The sequence below is a fragment of the Nelumbo lutea genome, chromosome 6 (genome assembly GCF_056320005.1).
Source record: "Nelumbo lutea isolate HS-2025 chromosome 6, American lotus-T2T, whole genome shotgun sequence".
In the NCBI taxonomy this organism is placed as follows: Eukaryota; Viridiplantae; Streptophyta; class Magnoliopsida; order Proteales; family Nelumbonaceae; genus Nelumbo; species Nelumbo lutea.
Window position 1 is genome coordinate 65199469 of NC_142689.1, and position 18185 is coordinate 65217653.

The following is an 18185-nucleotide window of genomic DNA, read 5'->3' on the forward strand; positions in this document are numbered from 1 at the left end:
GATTTGATTACTCCCTACTAAAAGGCAGTTCAGACGTCGGTTCTAAGTGTCTAACACGTGGTCGGTTGAACTACAAGAAAAATAGTATTAGAGGTCTCAGGGTGCTTTACCCGGTGTGAACACTCCAATGCTTAAGTTTAAGTTAGCGAAGAGTGTTGCAGCGAGCTAATTTGCTTGTAAGTATGAGAGTATGAGAGCTAAATCGCACGTACCTTGCGAGGCTAAAGGTGATGCCCTTATATAGGCGAGCTACCGTAGACCTCAAAAAACATATCCGAGATCTCCGGCTCGCGTAACCAGGAGTCCGTTTTGCACCCAAAGATAGACTGTGTGAGCTGATAAGGCTTACCGAGTCTATTTGACTCGGGCGAGATAACGATAAGGCTTGCTAACGTGCGGTATGATCTCAGAGAGATTGGAGACGGTTGACTAGCTTATAGAAAAAGGGTTATGTGGCACCTCGACAAGTCGAGACACCACAAGCTACTCAGACCTTGGTATTAGCCGAAGTGTCCAAGGTGCCCGAGCTGACCTGGCCTGGTGAGGTGTTAAAAAATGTTGAAATGTCATCTAATCATCAGGTCATTTCACGTCCGTACATACTAACGGGTCGAGCCAAATTACTTTTCATCAAATGTTATAATTAGAAAATTAATCAAAATCATAAATCATTTAAATAAATAACTAAGAAAAGGATAATTTGGGGGTTTAAAAACTTTTAAAATCCTTTTCGAATTTAACCGACTGAAATCTAACGAAGAAAATATTTATTACAATGTGAAAGTTCAAAGACGCTTTTTCAGGGTGTATTTGTCACTGACTCGTGGCAAAGGGTTAGGTTATAGTCGAACCCTGTAATAATTCTTCATCTTACAGACCGGTCAACTCAGCACCTCGTTTTCGCGTGTAACATGGGATTTGTGCATCGTGTGGGACCCACTGTATTGGGACTGGGAGAAATGAATTCACTGCAAGAACAGATTCACGGTGCACTGGAAGCTGTGAAGCTGTTTGTCAATTGAACAGTTTTGGTACAAATAGGCCATGTCAAATTTAGTTCAATGAGTATTTTAGATCATTTTGGATCGTCTAATCTGCTTAAATTTATTTTAGTTTAGATTGGTTTCAATTCAAACAGAATCATTGACACTTATATTCTTAGAATCAGATATTGACTTAACCAAATCCAACCCAATTCAATATAAACTTATTACGAATGGACCCGGTCCAATCAAATATAATAAATGTTTTGGACCGGATTGGTCGAATTAAAGTCTGTCCAATCCGTCCAAACAGTCCAAAACCGGTCCATTGACACCTTATGGCCTTATCCAATACGGAGTTGACCAACGCGACGCTTAGAAAATAAGTTGGCATTGCTCCAGTCCAGTCAAATAAATTTCTACGACTATGAGTTGCGTGTCTACTTCTGCCACCCTCCTCTCTCTCTCTATCTCCCGTTGAACATTTTTACAATTATTTCTTTTCTTCTGTTATGGTTGGCTTAATATGGTTGGGTACGTCATCCTCCATTCCTCCTGTGTCTCTACAGCATCAGCAGGTGAAGCATTCTCATCTCAGCCGTTGTGTTGGTCGAGGAAGTGACCGATTAACATGGGTTTTCCGAGACTTATGACCGGTAATTTAGCCGAGGGGAACCACCACCCCATACCCCCTGCCCCTCCTCCCTCTCGTTTGTCCATATTTCGCGGGAATTCTCTCTCCAGCTGACGATTCCACAATTCATAACCTCCACTGTTATATCTCTTTCATCAGCTCATCTTTATTCCTTTTTCTTTTTCTTCATTTTGCCTTTTTTTTTCCTTGCAAATTTTTTTAATAAGATTTCTCGTTTGTTTAATGAATCCCCATCGTCATAAAAAATCACAACCATTTGAGTTTTTAATCCTTATTTCAGTCCTGGTATTAGTTGCAGTAGGTAAGGCTGATGATCTCTGGCGGCAATTTCATTTGAAAAGGATGTTGGGCTTTAATGACAGAAGGAGACAATTATTAGGTAGATTTCTGTCGTTGGGTTCTGTTTATCGTTTTCCACTTTTCCTTCTTTGGAAGCCTTTCAACATAACGGGTTCTAGGTTCCATCGCTGAGATGATATGTGCCTTTCTCTGTTTCTGTTAATCCATCGAGAAGATGAGACATTCATCTCGGGATGGGTTTGTCTAGAACTATATATTTTTAGTCTGTCCTTTTATTTTTAATTCCAAAGCTTGTTAATAGCTGCTATTAAATAAACAGGGGAAAGCATTTTCAGTGTGTCTTGCATTGGGGAGTCATGGCTTTGTTCTGTTTGTCCTAATTTGAGTCTGTAAATGCTACAAGGGGGGGAAGTAACTCTAATGACCTTTTGTTGCAGACACTGGAACTATCATCGTTCCAAGAGCTAGCCTGGTATTAACCAGGACAGACTTGCAGGCATTCTGCAACTTCAGGGAGGAAACAGCAGAGGTTTTGATCGTTTTGTCGTAATTGTGACAAGGGAAGAAAGAATGACAGCAACCACAGAGGATGCCGCAGAGAAGAAGAGCGTGTTGGTGGGCATTCGAATCGACGGATATAGCAGAGACTTACTTAGCTGGGCCCTTGTTAAAGTCGCTGAACCAGGAGATCGCGTGGTTGCAGTTAACGTTTCTCGAAATTCAGGTAATGGTGGTTATTGTCTTCTGTACGATACTTATTGGGAGAAGTTTCATCAGCTTATTTAAACCTGAGAATTTTCAATGGCTTAATCTCTTCAGATCCTCACTCCAAAGATAAGTCCTCGCTGGATGATTATCTGCAAGTTTACAAAGGCCTGTGTGATGTGAAGCAGGTATACCATTTCTATAATTCTGTTTTCATTGTATGAATTTGTTAAGTTCTATTGAGCTTCACCATTCCCATTTCAGGTTGATCTTACAGGCTATATCTCGCGGGGGAATTCGGTTAGGAAAGCATTGGTGAGAGAGGCCAAACAATGTGCTGCCATTGCAGTAGTTGTGGGGATTAACAGGCATCGTGCTCTCGGGTAAGTGAATTTGAGGTTTTTTCCTTTTCCTTGAAGTAGTTTGATTTATGATCATGGGAGTCTTCCTCCTTTCCTGAGCAGAAATTATTTTTTTCAGGAGTTGGGTGTCAATGGCCAAGTACTGTGCCAAATGCTTACCGCCGAATACCGCCATACTGGCTGTCCACAATGGGAAGGTTGTATTTGAAAGGGGTTCGACAAACCAGCTTACAGGTTTGAACTTGATCCGTTCTCTCTATGAATTCAACCATTTGGACAGATTTCGGCAATGAATGAATGTTTTGTTTTTACCCCTTTTTTCAGTTGGCCTAAAAGGAGATCCAAGGCCGAGCTTTTATTCAGTTAATATTTCCAGGCTTAAGAAACAGCCTTCTTTAGTAGACGCAGAGGAGACGGAGATTGAGAAACCCAGTTTGAAAGATTGCAGTTTCAGTATTTATCATGAATGGGATGAACCACCATCGAGATCATCATCTCTTCGTGTAAGAGATGTGCCAGAATCAATGCCTGGTTGGCCCCTCCTTCGAAGAGCTGTTTCTGCAATTCCTGAAACTATGAGTGATGCTGAAGCTAGAAAAATGTCTGTTGTCCAATGGGTAATGAGCTTACCAAATCGATCCCCCCCACTCACTCCCAAGACCCAGATTGGTTCTGAGAGTGATAAAGAAGAAAATCCTTCTGGAAGAGACAACAGCAATTGTGTGGATAAGAGTCACAGCAACTGCTTATCAGCTTGGGAGAAGGTTCCTCATGAGTTGGAGCTTCTCATCAGGACAAACTCTCCAAGTTGTAGATGGTTCAGCCATAAGGAGCTCAAGAATTCAAGATCTCAGTTCTCATCAGGTTCAGGCATTCATCGAGTATAAGGCTTAATTATATAGTTATAGTTTTTGTTCTCTTCATCTGGATCTCTCTAATTATTTGATCATTTCACCAACAGAACATCTGATCGGGAAGGGAGGGTGTAACCGCGTCTACAAGGGCTGTCTTCCCGACGGGAAGTCAGTGGCAATAAAGATCTTGAAATCATCAAAAGAAGCATGGAAGGATTTTGCCTTGGAAGTAGACATCACATCTTCATTGAACCATAAACACATCACACCATTGATTGGGATCTTCATAGAAGACAACGATCTCATCTCGGTTTATAATTTCTTCTCCAAGGGAAATTTGGAGGAAAATCTACATGGTAAAAGCTTCTGTTACTTGCTCCACGTTTCAATTAACTGTTAAATCTAAAAGCTTAAGCTGTTAGGTGAAGTCCCTGAATAGGTTTTTATTCTTTAGACAATCACAGGCCCATCGTTCCTTGTGCTTAAATTTAATTAACTATAATGGGATAACAATAACTTGGTATCTAAAGAAATCGTTCAACAAAACTTAAATTGTTAGGTGAGGTCGTTGGATATGTTTTTACTCTCTGGCATGCTCTTCACACGAAAACCCATCCGGCTATAAGCCCACCCACACCTTGTGCTTAAATTTAATTAATTATAATGGGGCAAGAAGAATTGAACACTAAACCACATAGTCAAATAAGCTTTGATACCATCTCAATAAACCCTTCAACCAAAAAATTTAAAGATGTTAGGTGAAGTCCAGGATTTCTGGTAAACTTTTACCTCATAAAATGATGGTGACAGGAGTTTAATTCATAAATCAGGTACAAAAGATGGAACTGTACTGTCTTGGGCGGTGAGATTTAAGGTGGCTGTTGGAGTTGCAGAGGCACTAAATTACCTACACAATGATTGTTCTCGGCCTGTTGTTCACAGAGATGTCAAGTCTTCAAATATTCTTCTCTCTGATGACTTGGAGCCGCAGGTAGTTCTCTTTCTCTCTCTCTTACCAGATATACAGTGCTCTAGTAGTTTGAATCATTGCACAGAATTTCAACAGAAGTGGTACCATTATCATGCTGTGTCTGCAACAGTTATCTGATTTCGGTCTTGCTGTATGGGCACCGACAACTCCACCTTATTATGAGAGCCACAGTGATGTAGTGGGGACGTTTGGGTATCTCGCACCAGAGTACTTCATGTACGGGAAGGTTAGCGACAGAATAGATGTCTACTCCTTCGGTGTGGTGCTTCTTGAACTGATTTCTGGAAGAAAGGCAATCGGCGGTACAGGGACTACTCCCATGGGACAAGAGAGTTTGGTCATTTGGGTAAGAGTGTACTTCAATTTAAGGTGGTGTTTGGTATCAACATCAGTGTTACGTTGGAAAAATCAGTGCTCCGGTCAAGAAAACAGTAACATGTTTGAAACTGTTTTTCCATAAAAAATGGTGCTTCAAACCATGTCGTGGAAATTGAGAAGTCATGGAATTCGATGTTTTCTCAATTTGGAGCTTGTTGATGCCAATAAAGATATGATGTAGCAGTGATATGGACTTCTTATAATGGATATTACTGTAACAGAAGATGTTACTTTTGCCCCAAAAACGTTTTACTTGGCAGCAATATCTCCAAACAAAAAAAAAAGACAATGATTTCTAAGAAAACCGCATTATGTATGCAACATAGATACCAAACATATACTAAATTTAGGATATATTTGATATCATCATGTTTATCTTGAAAATTGGGACAAAATCTGATTTCATAGATGTCTTATAAACTAAACAGTAAAAAAGACCCTGAAAATGAAAGATACTATTTGTAATATTTTTTTTTCTGATAAATGGTATGGCTCTCACATAAATTGAGAAATAGATTTATCAAAAAAGGGCTCAACCAAACATCTCTTTTGGCGTTTTTCTGTTAAACGCCTGATGCTCTAAAAAAAAGCCCATCATTACTAAACACCATCTTAAAGAAAGATTTCGTCACTTCAGCCTTTCACCTCCAAAGGTTACTAATGCTTTTGGACATTCCAGGCAAAACCAATACTCAAAACCGGGGATTTGGAAGGACTAGTGGATCCTAATCTGGAAGGAAAATTCGACGAGGCTCAGATGCAGAGAATGGTTCTCGCAGCAGGACTGTGCATTACAAGGACAGCTCGTCTTCGTCCCAATATGAGTCAGGTATCAGTTTATTCCTTGTCAATGGATGCATGGTACATGAATTGTCTCTTTCATGAGCTGTATTAATGTTATCTATTTTGGTGCAAACACACCAATGACTTTGTGTAGTACAACTACAACCCCTTAGTTTGATCTTCATCTGCATTATAGGGGCTAGGAATAGGAATGTCAACGGGGGAAGTTTAGGGCTGTCAATGGGTCGGGTCTGAGTTGGAACCAACTAAAACCGGAAGTGATCTGATAGGAAATACTGAAGACTGGAACCGAACCAGAGCCAATAGGATCTGTAATTTTCAGACCCAAAACCAAATCGATCAATTCTTGGGAATCTGATTATAACAATAATAAATATGTTTAATATATTAAATATTAAAAATATATATTATGTTATTATATAATTTAATTATATATATTATGTATTATATTAATATAGCTCGGGTTGGGTCTGAACCGGTTTAGGATTGGGTGGAACCGGTTTTCAACCAATAATAATCGGGACACTATCAGGACTCAGTTCCAGTTCCTAGAACCAGAACTAGCCCAATCGATTTGGGTCTATCAGGTCCATCGGGTCGGACCTGACACATTGACTGCCCTAGGCAGGTTTGAGAAGGGTTTTGTAAATTCTAAACCTTTTCCATTTCCCTAAATGTCCTCATTTATGCCTGCTGCAGAACCCATGGTAGGTTGGATTTTGAGAATCCAAATCCTCTTCGCATATGAAAATGCAAAACCCCCTCTCACCCTATCCTTTCTTATTAGAATCCGAATTTAATTTCATATTATTTCTTATTATATAAAAACAATAAATAAGTAAAATAATATAAATAAATAATAAAATTTACAATTATTGGATTAATACATATAAAAAATACATAAACTTGTGATTATCAATATTATTAAATTCAACATTTAATACATAAAATTTATATGATTTCCAATTATATATGGATGAGAGAGGGTAGGATTTATCCTTAATACCATATCCTACCTGTACTCAAAACCTGTCTCTACCCCAAAATTCATGGGGCAATTACCCACTGGTAGCCCTAACTTAAATGAGTGCAGACTGTAAGGCCAAGAAAAATTTATTGACTAACACGTAACATTTAACTATCAATTTTGATTTCTGGAGCCAAGCCAAACCTTTTTAAGCAGACTGTTGAGATTTGAGAGTTGGAATGTCTGGGTAAAGAAAGAGAAATGACACATAATTGGGTGTCACCTATGACAGATAATGAAACTTCTAAAAGGGAACAAGGATGTGGAGGAGTGGGCGAAATCCTGTGGCAATGATGGGACAGAGTGGGATAACCAAGATGATGAAGAAGTTTATCCGGAATCAAGTGCTGAGTCACTTCTAGGCCTTGCATTGCTTGATGTGGATGATGATGATGTCACAATTACATCTTTCAGCAGCGTGGACCAAAAGGATTATTTGAAGGGACGTTGGAGTCGTTCATCTAGTTTTGATTAGCTTCAACCTCCAACAACCATTCTCTCTCTCTCTTTAAACAAGTTTTTGTGTAATTTGTAGTTTTTGTACATTTGAGGAAAGAAAAAACGTTGGACCCAATAGTGGGTTCATATTACACGCATCAAGATCCAGCTCTGTAATCTGTTTGTTTCAATGTAAAATTAATTACTGGAAATTTTTTCAGGTTAAAATATTTGGAACTATATTTTCCCCTTTTACAATTAAAATTACATCAGAATTAACTGGAAGAGGTTGAATACAAATCTTTTACTGTGAAAGGATAGAAATATTTCAGTTGTAAAAAGTTTACATTTTACAGAAAAAAATCACAGCATTAAAAAAAAAAAAAAAGTTGCGCTGGCTTAGGGGAATCCCACCAGCTGCTTAGAAGTTCAAAAACTGCTCCAAATCTGATTTGCCTCGTTTAATAATAAATTAATAATTAATAAGCATGTACATATTTTATATGTGACAGTTTTTTATGATTCGAATCCAATCAAATCTAACATTAACAGTTCTAATTGGAGTTCACATCTCCGTCTTACAAGGGGCCGCCCGACAGCACATTCTCACCATGTATTGAGAGCATATTTCAATGACATATCATCAGTTTTGGTACTATCATCAGGAGATGTTTCTAATGCATGGCAGGATGTACTGTGGTGCATTGTAGGGCGGAGATGTGTTTGTAGGGCGGAGATGTGATCTCTTCTAACCCGACTCTACCGCTATGTTGTATTCCATCATCATACAGCGATTGACACCAAGCTTTACCCCTCCCAACACCCACCCAACCACCTTGTCCCTACCAAGAGAAATGCTTAAATGTGTAATCACCTAAGGTTGTAGGAATACTCCTGTTCTTTTATAGACCCATTAAAATGTAGTGTAATTGGAGTTTAAAATGTTTTATGACACAGATTGGGGTGATCTCATCTGGTCATGTTGTTGAGTTGGCTTAACAATTGGTTCAACCTTAGCTTTCTGAGGGTTAAGATGATTATTATATTTATCCTTTTGAATAAAAGCTTGAAAATGAGAGCTTGTATCACATTAATGACCACACGCATCCTGCCACACAACACGTCAGGAACATTGGTTGTACTATAAAACCAAAATTCCCGATGTATAGTTGGATGCGTGTGGCCAGATATGTGTCGTGGTTCAGCAGATCCAGACTCTGAAAAATCATACCAGCTTAACTTTAAGAAACAATTAAAGCATGGTTTTGAAAATCAAATCAGACCGAACGGTCAGACTGGATAACCAGGGGTCAGATAATTGGTTCCGTTTCACTCTAAAACCACTTTTTGATGAAAAACTGATGGTTTGGTCGGTGATCCACTGATCGAACCATTAATCTAGACAATGATTTTTGACCATTTTTATTTTATTTACTTTTTATATTTAAATCAGAACGAACAAATCTATTTGAACCCAAAAGTCAGACCATTCAACCTGGAAACTGATTCCCAAACCAGTTCTGTGTCCGGGTCTGGTTTTTAAAACATTGGTTAAAAGATAGAAGCATGGGTGGAAACGCAATATATCACAATTTCTTGCTACTGCTAGTTTATTATGTCCACCATATCACTTCCCACGCCAAACCCTCTAAAATTTTGCACATTGGCTATTCCAATTCACCATCCGTATCGTTCATTATTTACGTACATTCTCATGGTCTCCCGACAGTTGGCACTGATAGCCAATGTCTAAAAATGGGAGGCCTTTAAGCGTTTTGAAGGAAACAAAGACATCAATCTATAATGATTGCATATTCTGGGTTTGAGAATCAAAATCTTCCAACAAAAGTTCAGCAACAACAACCCAAAAAAACAATGATTCGCTAAAAACAAACGCACGTCTGAATCTAATATACTTTCTATTCTGAAAATGCGGATTGAAATTTCCATTGAAACCTATGAATGAATGAATGAATAAATAAACAAAAAACGTCTTTTTGCGATGGAAGAAGTTTGAGTGCTTCTGTATTTCTAAAAATTATACTACAGGGCTGGATGCAGAAACAATCAAACTGCTAATTCAAGTCAAATCCAAAGTCAATTAGGTTGCCCTAGAAAGTAGAAACCAAAATTGCTCTAATCCGAACAATCCACCCTCTCCAAAAATAAAGCACACCGATAGGCAGAACGCAGAAGGGATAAAGAAGATAAAAGAAAAGGCAACACCATACGATACTACGACGCATGCAGCACAAAAACATCATTGAAGCTGCAAATTGAATATTTAATTTGCTTTATATATTGATGACATAAAGAACGAGTTGTGCTTGTGCAGTGGTATAACATGAATTTGATCTTTCTTTTCCCTGGTATCAATTGGAAGAAGATGAATTTGCTCTTTCTACAAGCAAACAGCCCGCCGCCTCCCATTCCTTCCCAATCCTCAACATCCCCTCCGCCCAAAAACTGCAACGACAACGAGCTGGAGAGGCTGGAGCTACGCGCATGGCGCTGTACTGGTGTAAAACCACCCAGATGTTGACAATATAAAAACCCCAATCGCCAACAATTCGTCTCCACCATCTGGCCAAAATCAAAAAACCTCAAAAAGGAACTGTATATGGCAATGCATATACATCCACCTCCGGCAAGTAACAGGCCTGCGGCCATAGATCTGAGCTTCCACGACACAAACTACCACTATCAACCTTTACTCTCTTTGCCTCGTGCCTGCCATGGGGCTTCAGTTCAAAGAGCCAGTCTTGATCATCAAACTCGGCATACTCTCTCTGAATAGGTGGTGGCACCCAATTCTCAATTAAGTCCCTGTATTTTTGTAATTCTTTTTTTATTTTATCTCTTTTAGGGACGCCGCATGTAGAAGATGGGGCCTTGTCCTGGGCAACAATTCCAATGCTGGAAGTGGAGCATGGCAGTTCTATACTGGAACTTGAAGCCTTCACATGACTATTTTGCACAGCAGTATCAGTCTCGATTCTACACGAAGAAGAACAAGCTTGCTCCTTTCCGGATCTATGAGCAACTTCACACCTCCCTTGTGCAACAACATCAGACCCTATAGAATTACAAGAAGAAACTGCCTTGCTGGGTAATGCTTCTGGCTCCTTGTGTTTCATCAAGGGCAACCTAATTCGCAGAATGCTCCCTTTACATTAACAAAAAGAATTTCAAGAATGTCAGCGCCTCCAAGAAACAACAAACCCCATTAAGCACAAGTTGTAGAGAGTAGATAAAAGAAACACACTAACCGTTGTTTTGGCTGCCATCAGAGGGCGAGCTAAGCCTTTTCCTCTTGTGGCTGTTCCCGGTGCTGTCAGAAGAGTCATAGACGTTCTGAGAAACAGCAGCCTGTCCATGATCTTCAGTAAGGACACTCTTCTCCAACTGTTCGCTGTCATCTTGAATGTTCTTCGGATGCTCTCCCCCCTTCTGATCTACTTTGCCCTTCTTGTGCTTCTTTTCGTCATTATGCTTCTTTCCAACCTCCCCTTTGTCCCTGGTTCTGTCTTTCTCCTTCTTTTCTTCCTTTTCTCTCTTCTTCTCTTTCCTTCTTTCTTTCTTAGCTTTGTCCTTTTCTCTCTGGATAGTCATAACACCAGGGTAATCATCATTTTAACATACCAAAGCAGCTAGACAAAAGGAAACAAGGAACAACCAAGTTCATGGAGAAAAATTGAAATTTCAGGAGAAAACTAAGCTTATTAAGATGCAGCATAAAATCATTCCAGTTCATTACATTAGGTATTTAGAGATTTACAAGGACTCTATATCGCATACTCCATCCTACCACAGAAAAACTATTCAAGGAGGATGACAAGCAATCCATAGTCAAAGGAGTAAACACAGTTTGAGTTTAAACTACACTGTTGCAAGACAGTAGGTGCTGAAATCAGAGTGCAGAAAATATTCTAAATTAAGAAAAAAAGAAGCTTCATTCAGCATCCCAATAACTTGAGACCTAAATATTTAGAATCTATTTCACACATGGTTTAAAGTATCGATACGATACACTCGATATACGCCCCATATCGGGTGTATCATATTGTATCTTTTGAAAAAGATAGCCCCGAAACACCTGTCCTGTAAACAGGTGTTTCAGAACCCCACCTGCTTTTAATAAAGAAAAACCCATTTTTAGCTTCCTTAAAAACCAAAATTTGAAAAAAAAAGTGTTTTAGGTGCTTCTAAGTACCGATACAATAAGTATCGATACTTTGAACCTTGATTCCACAAAATTAAGCACCATGAAAAACTGAGGTACAGAGGCACAGCTAGTGAGCCCGGGATACCACTTTGCACAAGTCAAAGTAGAAAACTTGGTAGTAACCCAAAGCCATTGAATAGACTAGCATTCCTAAAGCCCCAAACAATATGATCTCAAAGTATGAAATTCTTATTTGGTCCATTTATTCCTTCCCTGCATCACCATGGCCAACAAATCAACTTCAGAAAATATACTTCTGCTGGAATAAGACCTGCTTGGTAGGAATAAATCTACTCATCAGATTTGTGTAACTTCATATTAGAGAATGTGAAAGAAATAGGCTACAAGGCTGCAAAAAACTGAAGCAGCTTATAACACAAACTTATCCTTCCTTCTCATGTTTCTGTGCACGTCACATATCAAAAAGGTCAGCAGGTCAACACCCATCCAATGCCTTTGAACTTTGGTCATGGAAATATGCACTCAATATAGGCAGCAAGAAGACAAAACATCTTCAACCCTTCTAATAGCCCAAAAATGTTGATGCCAGTCAAAAGTCCTGCCAAAAGGCACTATTTGCAGCTAGTAAAGAGGTAAAAGTGACCCTGGATAACATAAGATGACTTGTATGACTTGTATGCCTCACTTGTATTCAAGCTTACACTACTCGGCCAATATTTTGGTCTATCATCAGACACTCTACTTCCCTGAGCCCACCATTTCAGTAATATTTGCTGGAATTGAGGTGCATTTTCAACACCCCTGGCTCCAACTCATTTTTTATGGACATAGGATATTTTGCTTTGACACTCCTTGATTTCATATTAGATCCAACACCCGTCCAACTTCAAGTATAGATTTGCAGAGGGCCACACAACCATAAAGCTCATAGAAACCCACAATTAGAAACCAATGATGTCATGAAGCTTGCTGCAAACTAAGGAGATCCCATCCTGAATTCGTATTTATCAAAACCAATCAAAAAGTCAATCCTCTTTATATTGGAAATCTATAGATTCCAACACTGAAAAAGAATTAAATAAATGTGCAGAAAATCCAGAGTCACTGAACCATAACCTGCATGCACCTCCAGTTGCACAAATCCTGTTTGTATTCACAAAGTCAAATTAAAGCAATCACACCCAATATCAAAAATATAAACCTGAAACGGAAAAGAAAGCTAGTGCAATGCTTTCTCAGGCATGCTAACCAGAACCTGCAACTCATTTGTAATAAATAATACATTAATACATGAACCTGAGGCATACACAATAAAATGAAACTGCCATTTCAAACAACATAAACATCCAAAACAATGCCTTGCCAAAAGTTGCGGCTCTATTCATGAAGTTCCCAGAGCCACCTGACTTTGATATTAAGCTAAGTTTCCGACAATGCTATAAACGAGAAACAGCAAGTAATTGTTACACATATGCCTGTTTACACTCTGTAATAGGGCCGAAGTAAGATCATCTTTTGATTACACAGAATTGACAAGTAACTCATTGGGGAACCTTTGAGTTGCAGTATTACAAGCAACCCTTGGTAACAAAATTGACATAACGCCGTGAGATACCGCAAGTACTCAGAACACAAAGGTCTGGATATGGTTGCATGTCAAAAAACCTGGTTGGTTAGTTCCCATGTGGCATGTTAATGGGACTGACTTAATTCATACCCTTGAACGAGACAAATAGTAGATACCAATGAATAAAGTTTGGACAACATCATAATGTGCCATCAAAATCACTTCGATTGAAGTATAAAATAGTAGTACAACAGAGAGTGTAGGTAGGAAGAATCCTACTCAAATATATGAAACAAGGCATGTTGAACGTTTATTAAGCAATGAACATGCCCACTTCAGCAACAAGAACAGGGTATCAAATTGCCTCAAAATTAATATTCTAATAAAGGCAATAGCATAGCTCTTAAGTTTTATTTTGTAATTAACATTATATAATCATGAAAGAAACCTTATATTGCTTTTCCTTTGTCTTAAATAAATTTCTATAACTTGTGCACAAGGATAAAAGCATGTAGAAATAAAAGGCCCCAACAATGAGCCAAAAGATCCCGAACTTTAGTATAATATGCAACCGATTCAAATAACCACACATCTCAAGCTCTACAGATAAAGCACACTCTCCCTTAACCAAAATCATCCTTGTTTTTTATTTTCTCTATTTTAAGAGATGTTGAAAGAAAACCATCCTGAAGTCTGTACATACTCCGCAAAGGCCAAAAACAAATGGGTAGGAAGTAAGATCTTTATTGTCCTCCTGAGTTCAAAAACACACATCTATGTAGATCATCCATTACATAATTAACCAATTGCAAATCATATATTCAGTGTACAAAAAGGATAGCCGAGATTCGATTCCAATCACGTTTGCGAACCGAAAAAAGCAGTCGAGCATAAACGCAAAAATCAACACTGCATGAATGCTCAACAAACCTTAATCGATTCAGTTAGAGCGTCGGCACCGCTCTTCCTCTCATACCCAGGTGGAGGATAAGGAAAGCATCGAGACATCGTTCAGGACGTAACAATACAATCGCCTCAGAATAACAAGAACAAAGCTTATCAACACTGTGTAGTCAACCACAATCTTCTGCTGATCGTCTGCAAGAGGGAAAGTTTGGGCAAATTTTCTCCGTCCAGAAATAGATGCAATCAACCCTAATAACAAAAAATTCTAGGGCTTAAGCTCGTCTAGAAAAAGCGCATCGGACCGAAAATCCATCGGAAGATGATTCAAATAGAGATCAACAGAAATCTTGGCGCGATAATAGAAGCCCTACCAGGGTTAGGGTTTCTAGATCGCAAGAGAAAGAAAAGCGATATGAAGAAACACCTTCGTATTTTCCCTGGAATTCCCCACTAGGGGTATATATAGCCGCAAGGTCGTCCCGCTTCGGCACGCTCTGTTTTTTACCTTTTTGCCCTTTCATCCCACAAATTCACAAAACCTGCTGAGCTGAAATCCTTGCCAGGGCCCAAGGCTGCAAGTCGGGCCGGATTGGGTGGGGCTCGGGTTAACTCTACTTTGGGCTGGCCCGATATCTCTACACTTCTTTACCCAATTTTCCTATTTCCTAAATTTAAGCGATGTACTTCATTTCTTCGCCTAATTCTTTTTAATAAAAAAACCTAACCAATCATATGTCTATTGAGCAAACATAAGATAAAGCCTGTGTTTAGTTGCAATGCAAATAAATTTATACTGATGCAAAATCATGGTAGTGTAAATGATTTGAATGTAAATTTTGACCTATTTTTATTTTAAATTTTAGCTCATTTTATTTGATTACAGTACAAATGAAGTAAATTAAGACATGAAGCAGAATAAAGTAAAACCCAAGATAAAATTACACAAGAATTTGCATTTTTTACATTTGCACTCCTATGCATTTGTACTAGTGCAAATAAATTTACACTGCAACCAAACACAACCTAAGGGAAAATTTTATACCCAAGTCCACAAACAAAAAAAAAAAAAAAAAACATTTGCTATCCTGTCTGCTACTTGATTTCCTTCTCTATGTAAAAGAAAGATAATCAATGACAATAGAATCTCTTTCAATCCAAGCATTACTAAAGCCACACACTCTACCCATGTTTATGGAAGTGATACCAATACAATCGTGTTCCCCCTAGACCTAGACCCTTGCGAAGAGAGCTAATGGTTGTTTGCTCTCACACCATTAGCTCTCCCAAATGAAATTGGTCATTCGACTTTTATCCATTCTTCATGAAGAATGACATCACCGTCAAGTATTTATTCCTTCCCTTTGCTTTCCTAAACTAAGGGTGTCAATGGATCGGTTTTGAACTGGACCTCGCCAGTCCAAAATCAATTTGGATGGATTGGATGGACCGACAAGACATATTGGATCGGATCAATCCAGTCCAAAATATTCATTGGATTGGACTGGACCTGATCTATTTATAATAGATTCACATTAGACTGGATCGGATTAGACCAAATTTAGTCCAATTGGCACCCCTATCTAAAACCAAAACATAGGTATTTTGGTTTTCAGTTTTCATCCTCTGCCATGATACATCCAAATTCTAAGTAGTTAATAGCAGTGGGTTCACAACCAATGGTGGGAGAGATACATCATCGGATGATTGGTATCGATTGCTTGTACAAATGGATCAAATAATAGTAAGAATGATATCAATTGGCTTTCTGGTCCAACATTTCTTACTCTTAATGATATCAATTGCCTGTACATCTAATAACAGTAGAAATGCTGATGAAGTTGAATGATTTCAGTTGGTTTTCAATCCCACTATGTTGTCGTTCATTCAGTAAATAGTTGGCTTTCTAGTCCAGAAAAGGGTTTACCCCTGCTTTTCTTATCTGTACAATCAAAGGGGCATAATGCCTGAATTCGTCTAGTTTACATCCTATTTTGCTTATGAATACAGTTGAAGAAATGTGGTATGCTGAATTTGGATCATTCTTCACCTAATGGTGATGCTTACAAGATGGCTATCCAAGCAGGAGAAAAGCTTTTGGGAGATGTATCAAGGTGTATAAAGCAAGCAACCGTTGAGCAATCATCTATATCATTTGATGGCACCAAAGTTGATGGATCTCTTTACATAGATTTTGATGGTACACAAGTTGAAAATACTGACATACAAATTCAAGTATTCTAGTTCTATGGGAGATGGGCTTGTAAAACATGTGAAAGGATTTAAGCACGAGTTTTCCAATGTGCACTCTTCAAAAAAAAAGGCCAAAAAATGCCTTACAGAAAGTGATAGCCAAGAGAATAGACCAACGAAGGACCAATCTATTGAAAAATGCGCTACACAAGTATTTTATAACTTGTTTAATTTGATTTCTTTAGAACTTTACTAATTGATTATTGTTGCTTTAAGAATGTAAAGATGGAGGGAATTTGAACCATTTAGCCAATAAGATTATGACAAAAGAACAAGAATCTAACCACTCTATAACATCCACACAAGTATGGAAGTTTGATGAGGTTAGGCATTCAAATTTTCTAAATCTTGCATTGAAACCCTTCTAAAACTCTTATAATATAGGGCCAAAGGTTTTGGGAAACTATTGCAAGTAGAGGTGAATCACAAAACACTATTCCAAATGTTATTCATGTAAGCTAGTTGTGGGCACAGGAAAGTGACGCACTTCGTGGCTGAACTATTGGAGTCACCACCCATCATAGTAGAGAAAGGGAGTGATGGGACTCCCAGTGTTCAAACTAAATAGCTTTTGATTTATGGGGACTCCGTCATCAAAATAAGGCAATCCGGGTAAGCCAGGAAGGGGAGAGGGAAGGTGTTAGGCACCCCTCTCCCCTGTTAGAGCGAATGTCACTTCCTCTTAACCGAAATAGCAAGGTTGAATTCAATCTAACAAGTAGCAGTTTTTGAAACACTAGACAATACAAGCAGAGTGAAAAATGCTCTAGAAAACTCAATTTTGCTATTGAATTTCGTGATAGTTTGACCTATCTATCGGCTACCACCATTATCAAATATTTATTTATTTATTTTTTCATTGTTTCTAGTTTAACCACAAAATGCTTAACCAAATTTGATTTAATCTGAACTCATTTGGTATCATCTTCCCCGACTCCCAAGTATTCATATTGGAAGTCAAATGGAGAAAGTCTACATGTTCTCCGAATTCCATGTGATACTATACAAGTTATGGGAAGCAAGGAATAAATGGATCTTTCAAAAGAAAAAAAAAAATCACCCCTTGAGAATCATTGAATCATCCTGCAACATCCTCAAAGAATATCCAGAAACTGCAGAAGAAGAGAATGAGCACCCTGACATGAGGTCGAATCCAGTCACTCCCTCGTATACCTTGTTCACAGACGACTCATTTGATGAAAAATCAGGTCATCCAAAAATTGGATATGTACTCAAGAGTTCAGAATCAAAAACAATCTAGGAAGCACAAGGAATAGCATGCAAAGAAAATGGGAGCAATGATGCAAAAACTAGAGCTCTAATTCAAGATTTGGAATCAACAATCCGTCACAATTGCAATCACTTAGATACTGAAGGACAGGTCAAAAAACTCAAGAACCATTCTCTTGATCGCTCACAGGTGGATCAACTTCACTAGGGTACCATTCAAGCCAAGACGCAACACTTTCAGTCAATAGAATTTGTATATATCCCTCGTGCAAAAAACAAACTAGCTCACCTCTTAGCATACAAAGCTTGTTTTCATGGAGAAATAGAAAGACACCATCTTCTAGATTATTCTGATGTACAAGCTTTGAATTAATAATAGAACAAGAAACTTTACCCGCAAAAAAAAAAAAAAGTATTCATATCGGAGGCCAATGAGTGTAACAATATTGGATTCCCCCCTTCATGCTTCTCTTGGCACCAATCAGCTACTGTTCATCGAATTAGAAGAGGGGTAGAGACTTGGTTGAGTTCGGATCCAAGAGTCACAGT

The 18185-nt window shown here is 38.5% G+C and overlaps 2 protein-coding genes across 3 annotated transcripts; one reads left to right on the forward strand and one right to left on the reverse strand.

Annotated features, from left to right (window-relative positions):
* Positions 1–1729: 1729 nt before the first annotated feature.
* LOC148849297 (protein kinase STUNTED-like) lies at positions 1730–7737 on the forward strand. Of its 2 annotated transcripts, XM_088951265.1 has the most exons (11): positions 1730–2017; positions 2376–2662; positions 2758–2831; positions 2908–3026; positions 3124–3239; positions 3330–3869; positions 3967–4215; positions 4690–4850; positions 4960–5196; positions 5908–6057; positions 7292–7737. In XM_088951265.1, exons 2-11 carry the CDS (start codon positions 2509–2511, stop codon positions 7532–7534), a joined length of 2043 nt encoding a protein of 680 aa, XP_088807391.1. In that variant the 5' UTR covers positions 1730–2017; positions 2376–2508; the 3' UTR covers positions 7535–7737. The 2 variants fall into 2 exon arrangements, with proteins under 2 accessions (XP_088807391.1, XP_088807390.1); XM_088951264.1 differs by lacking the exon at positions 1730–2017 and having other exon boundaries at positions 2020–2662.
* Positions 7738–9760: 2023 nt separating this feature from the next.
* LOC148849298 (uncharacterized) lies at positions 9761–14594 on the reverse strand. Its single transcript, XM_088951673.1, has 3 exons — positions 14181–14594; positions 10767–11097; positions 9761–10663 (listed from the first exon to the last, which is right to left on the reverse strand). The coding sequence occupies exons 1-3, from the start codon at positions 14256–14258 to the stop codon at positions 10101–10103; spliced, it is 972 nt and encodes a 323-aa protein (XP_088807799.1). The 5' UTR covers positions 14259–14594; the 3' UTR covers positions 9761–10100.
* Positions 14595–18185: the final 3591 nt, after the last annotated feature.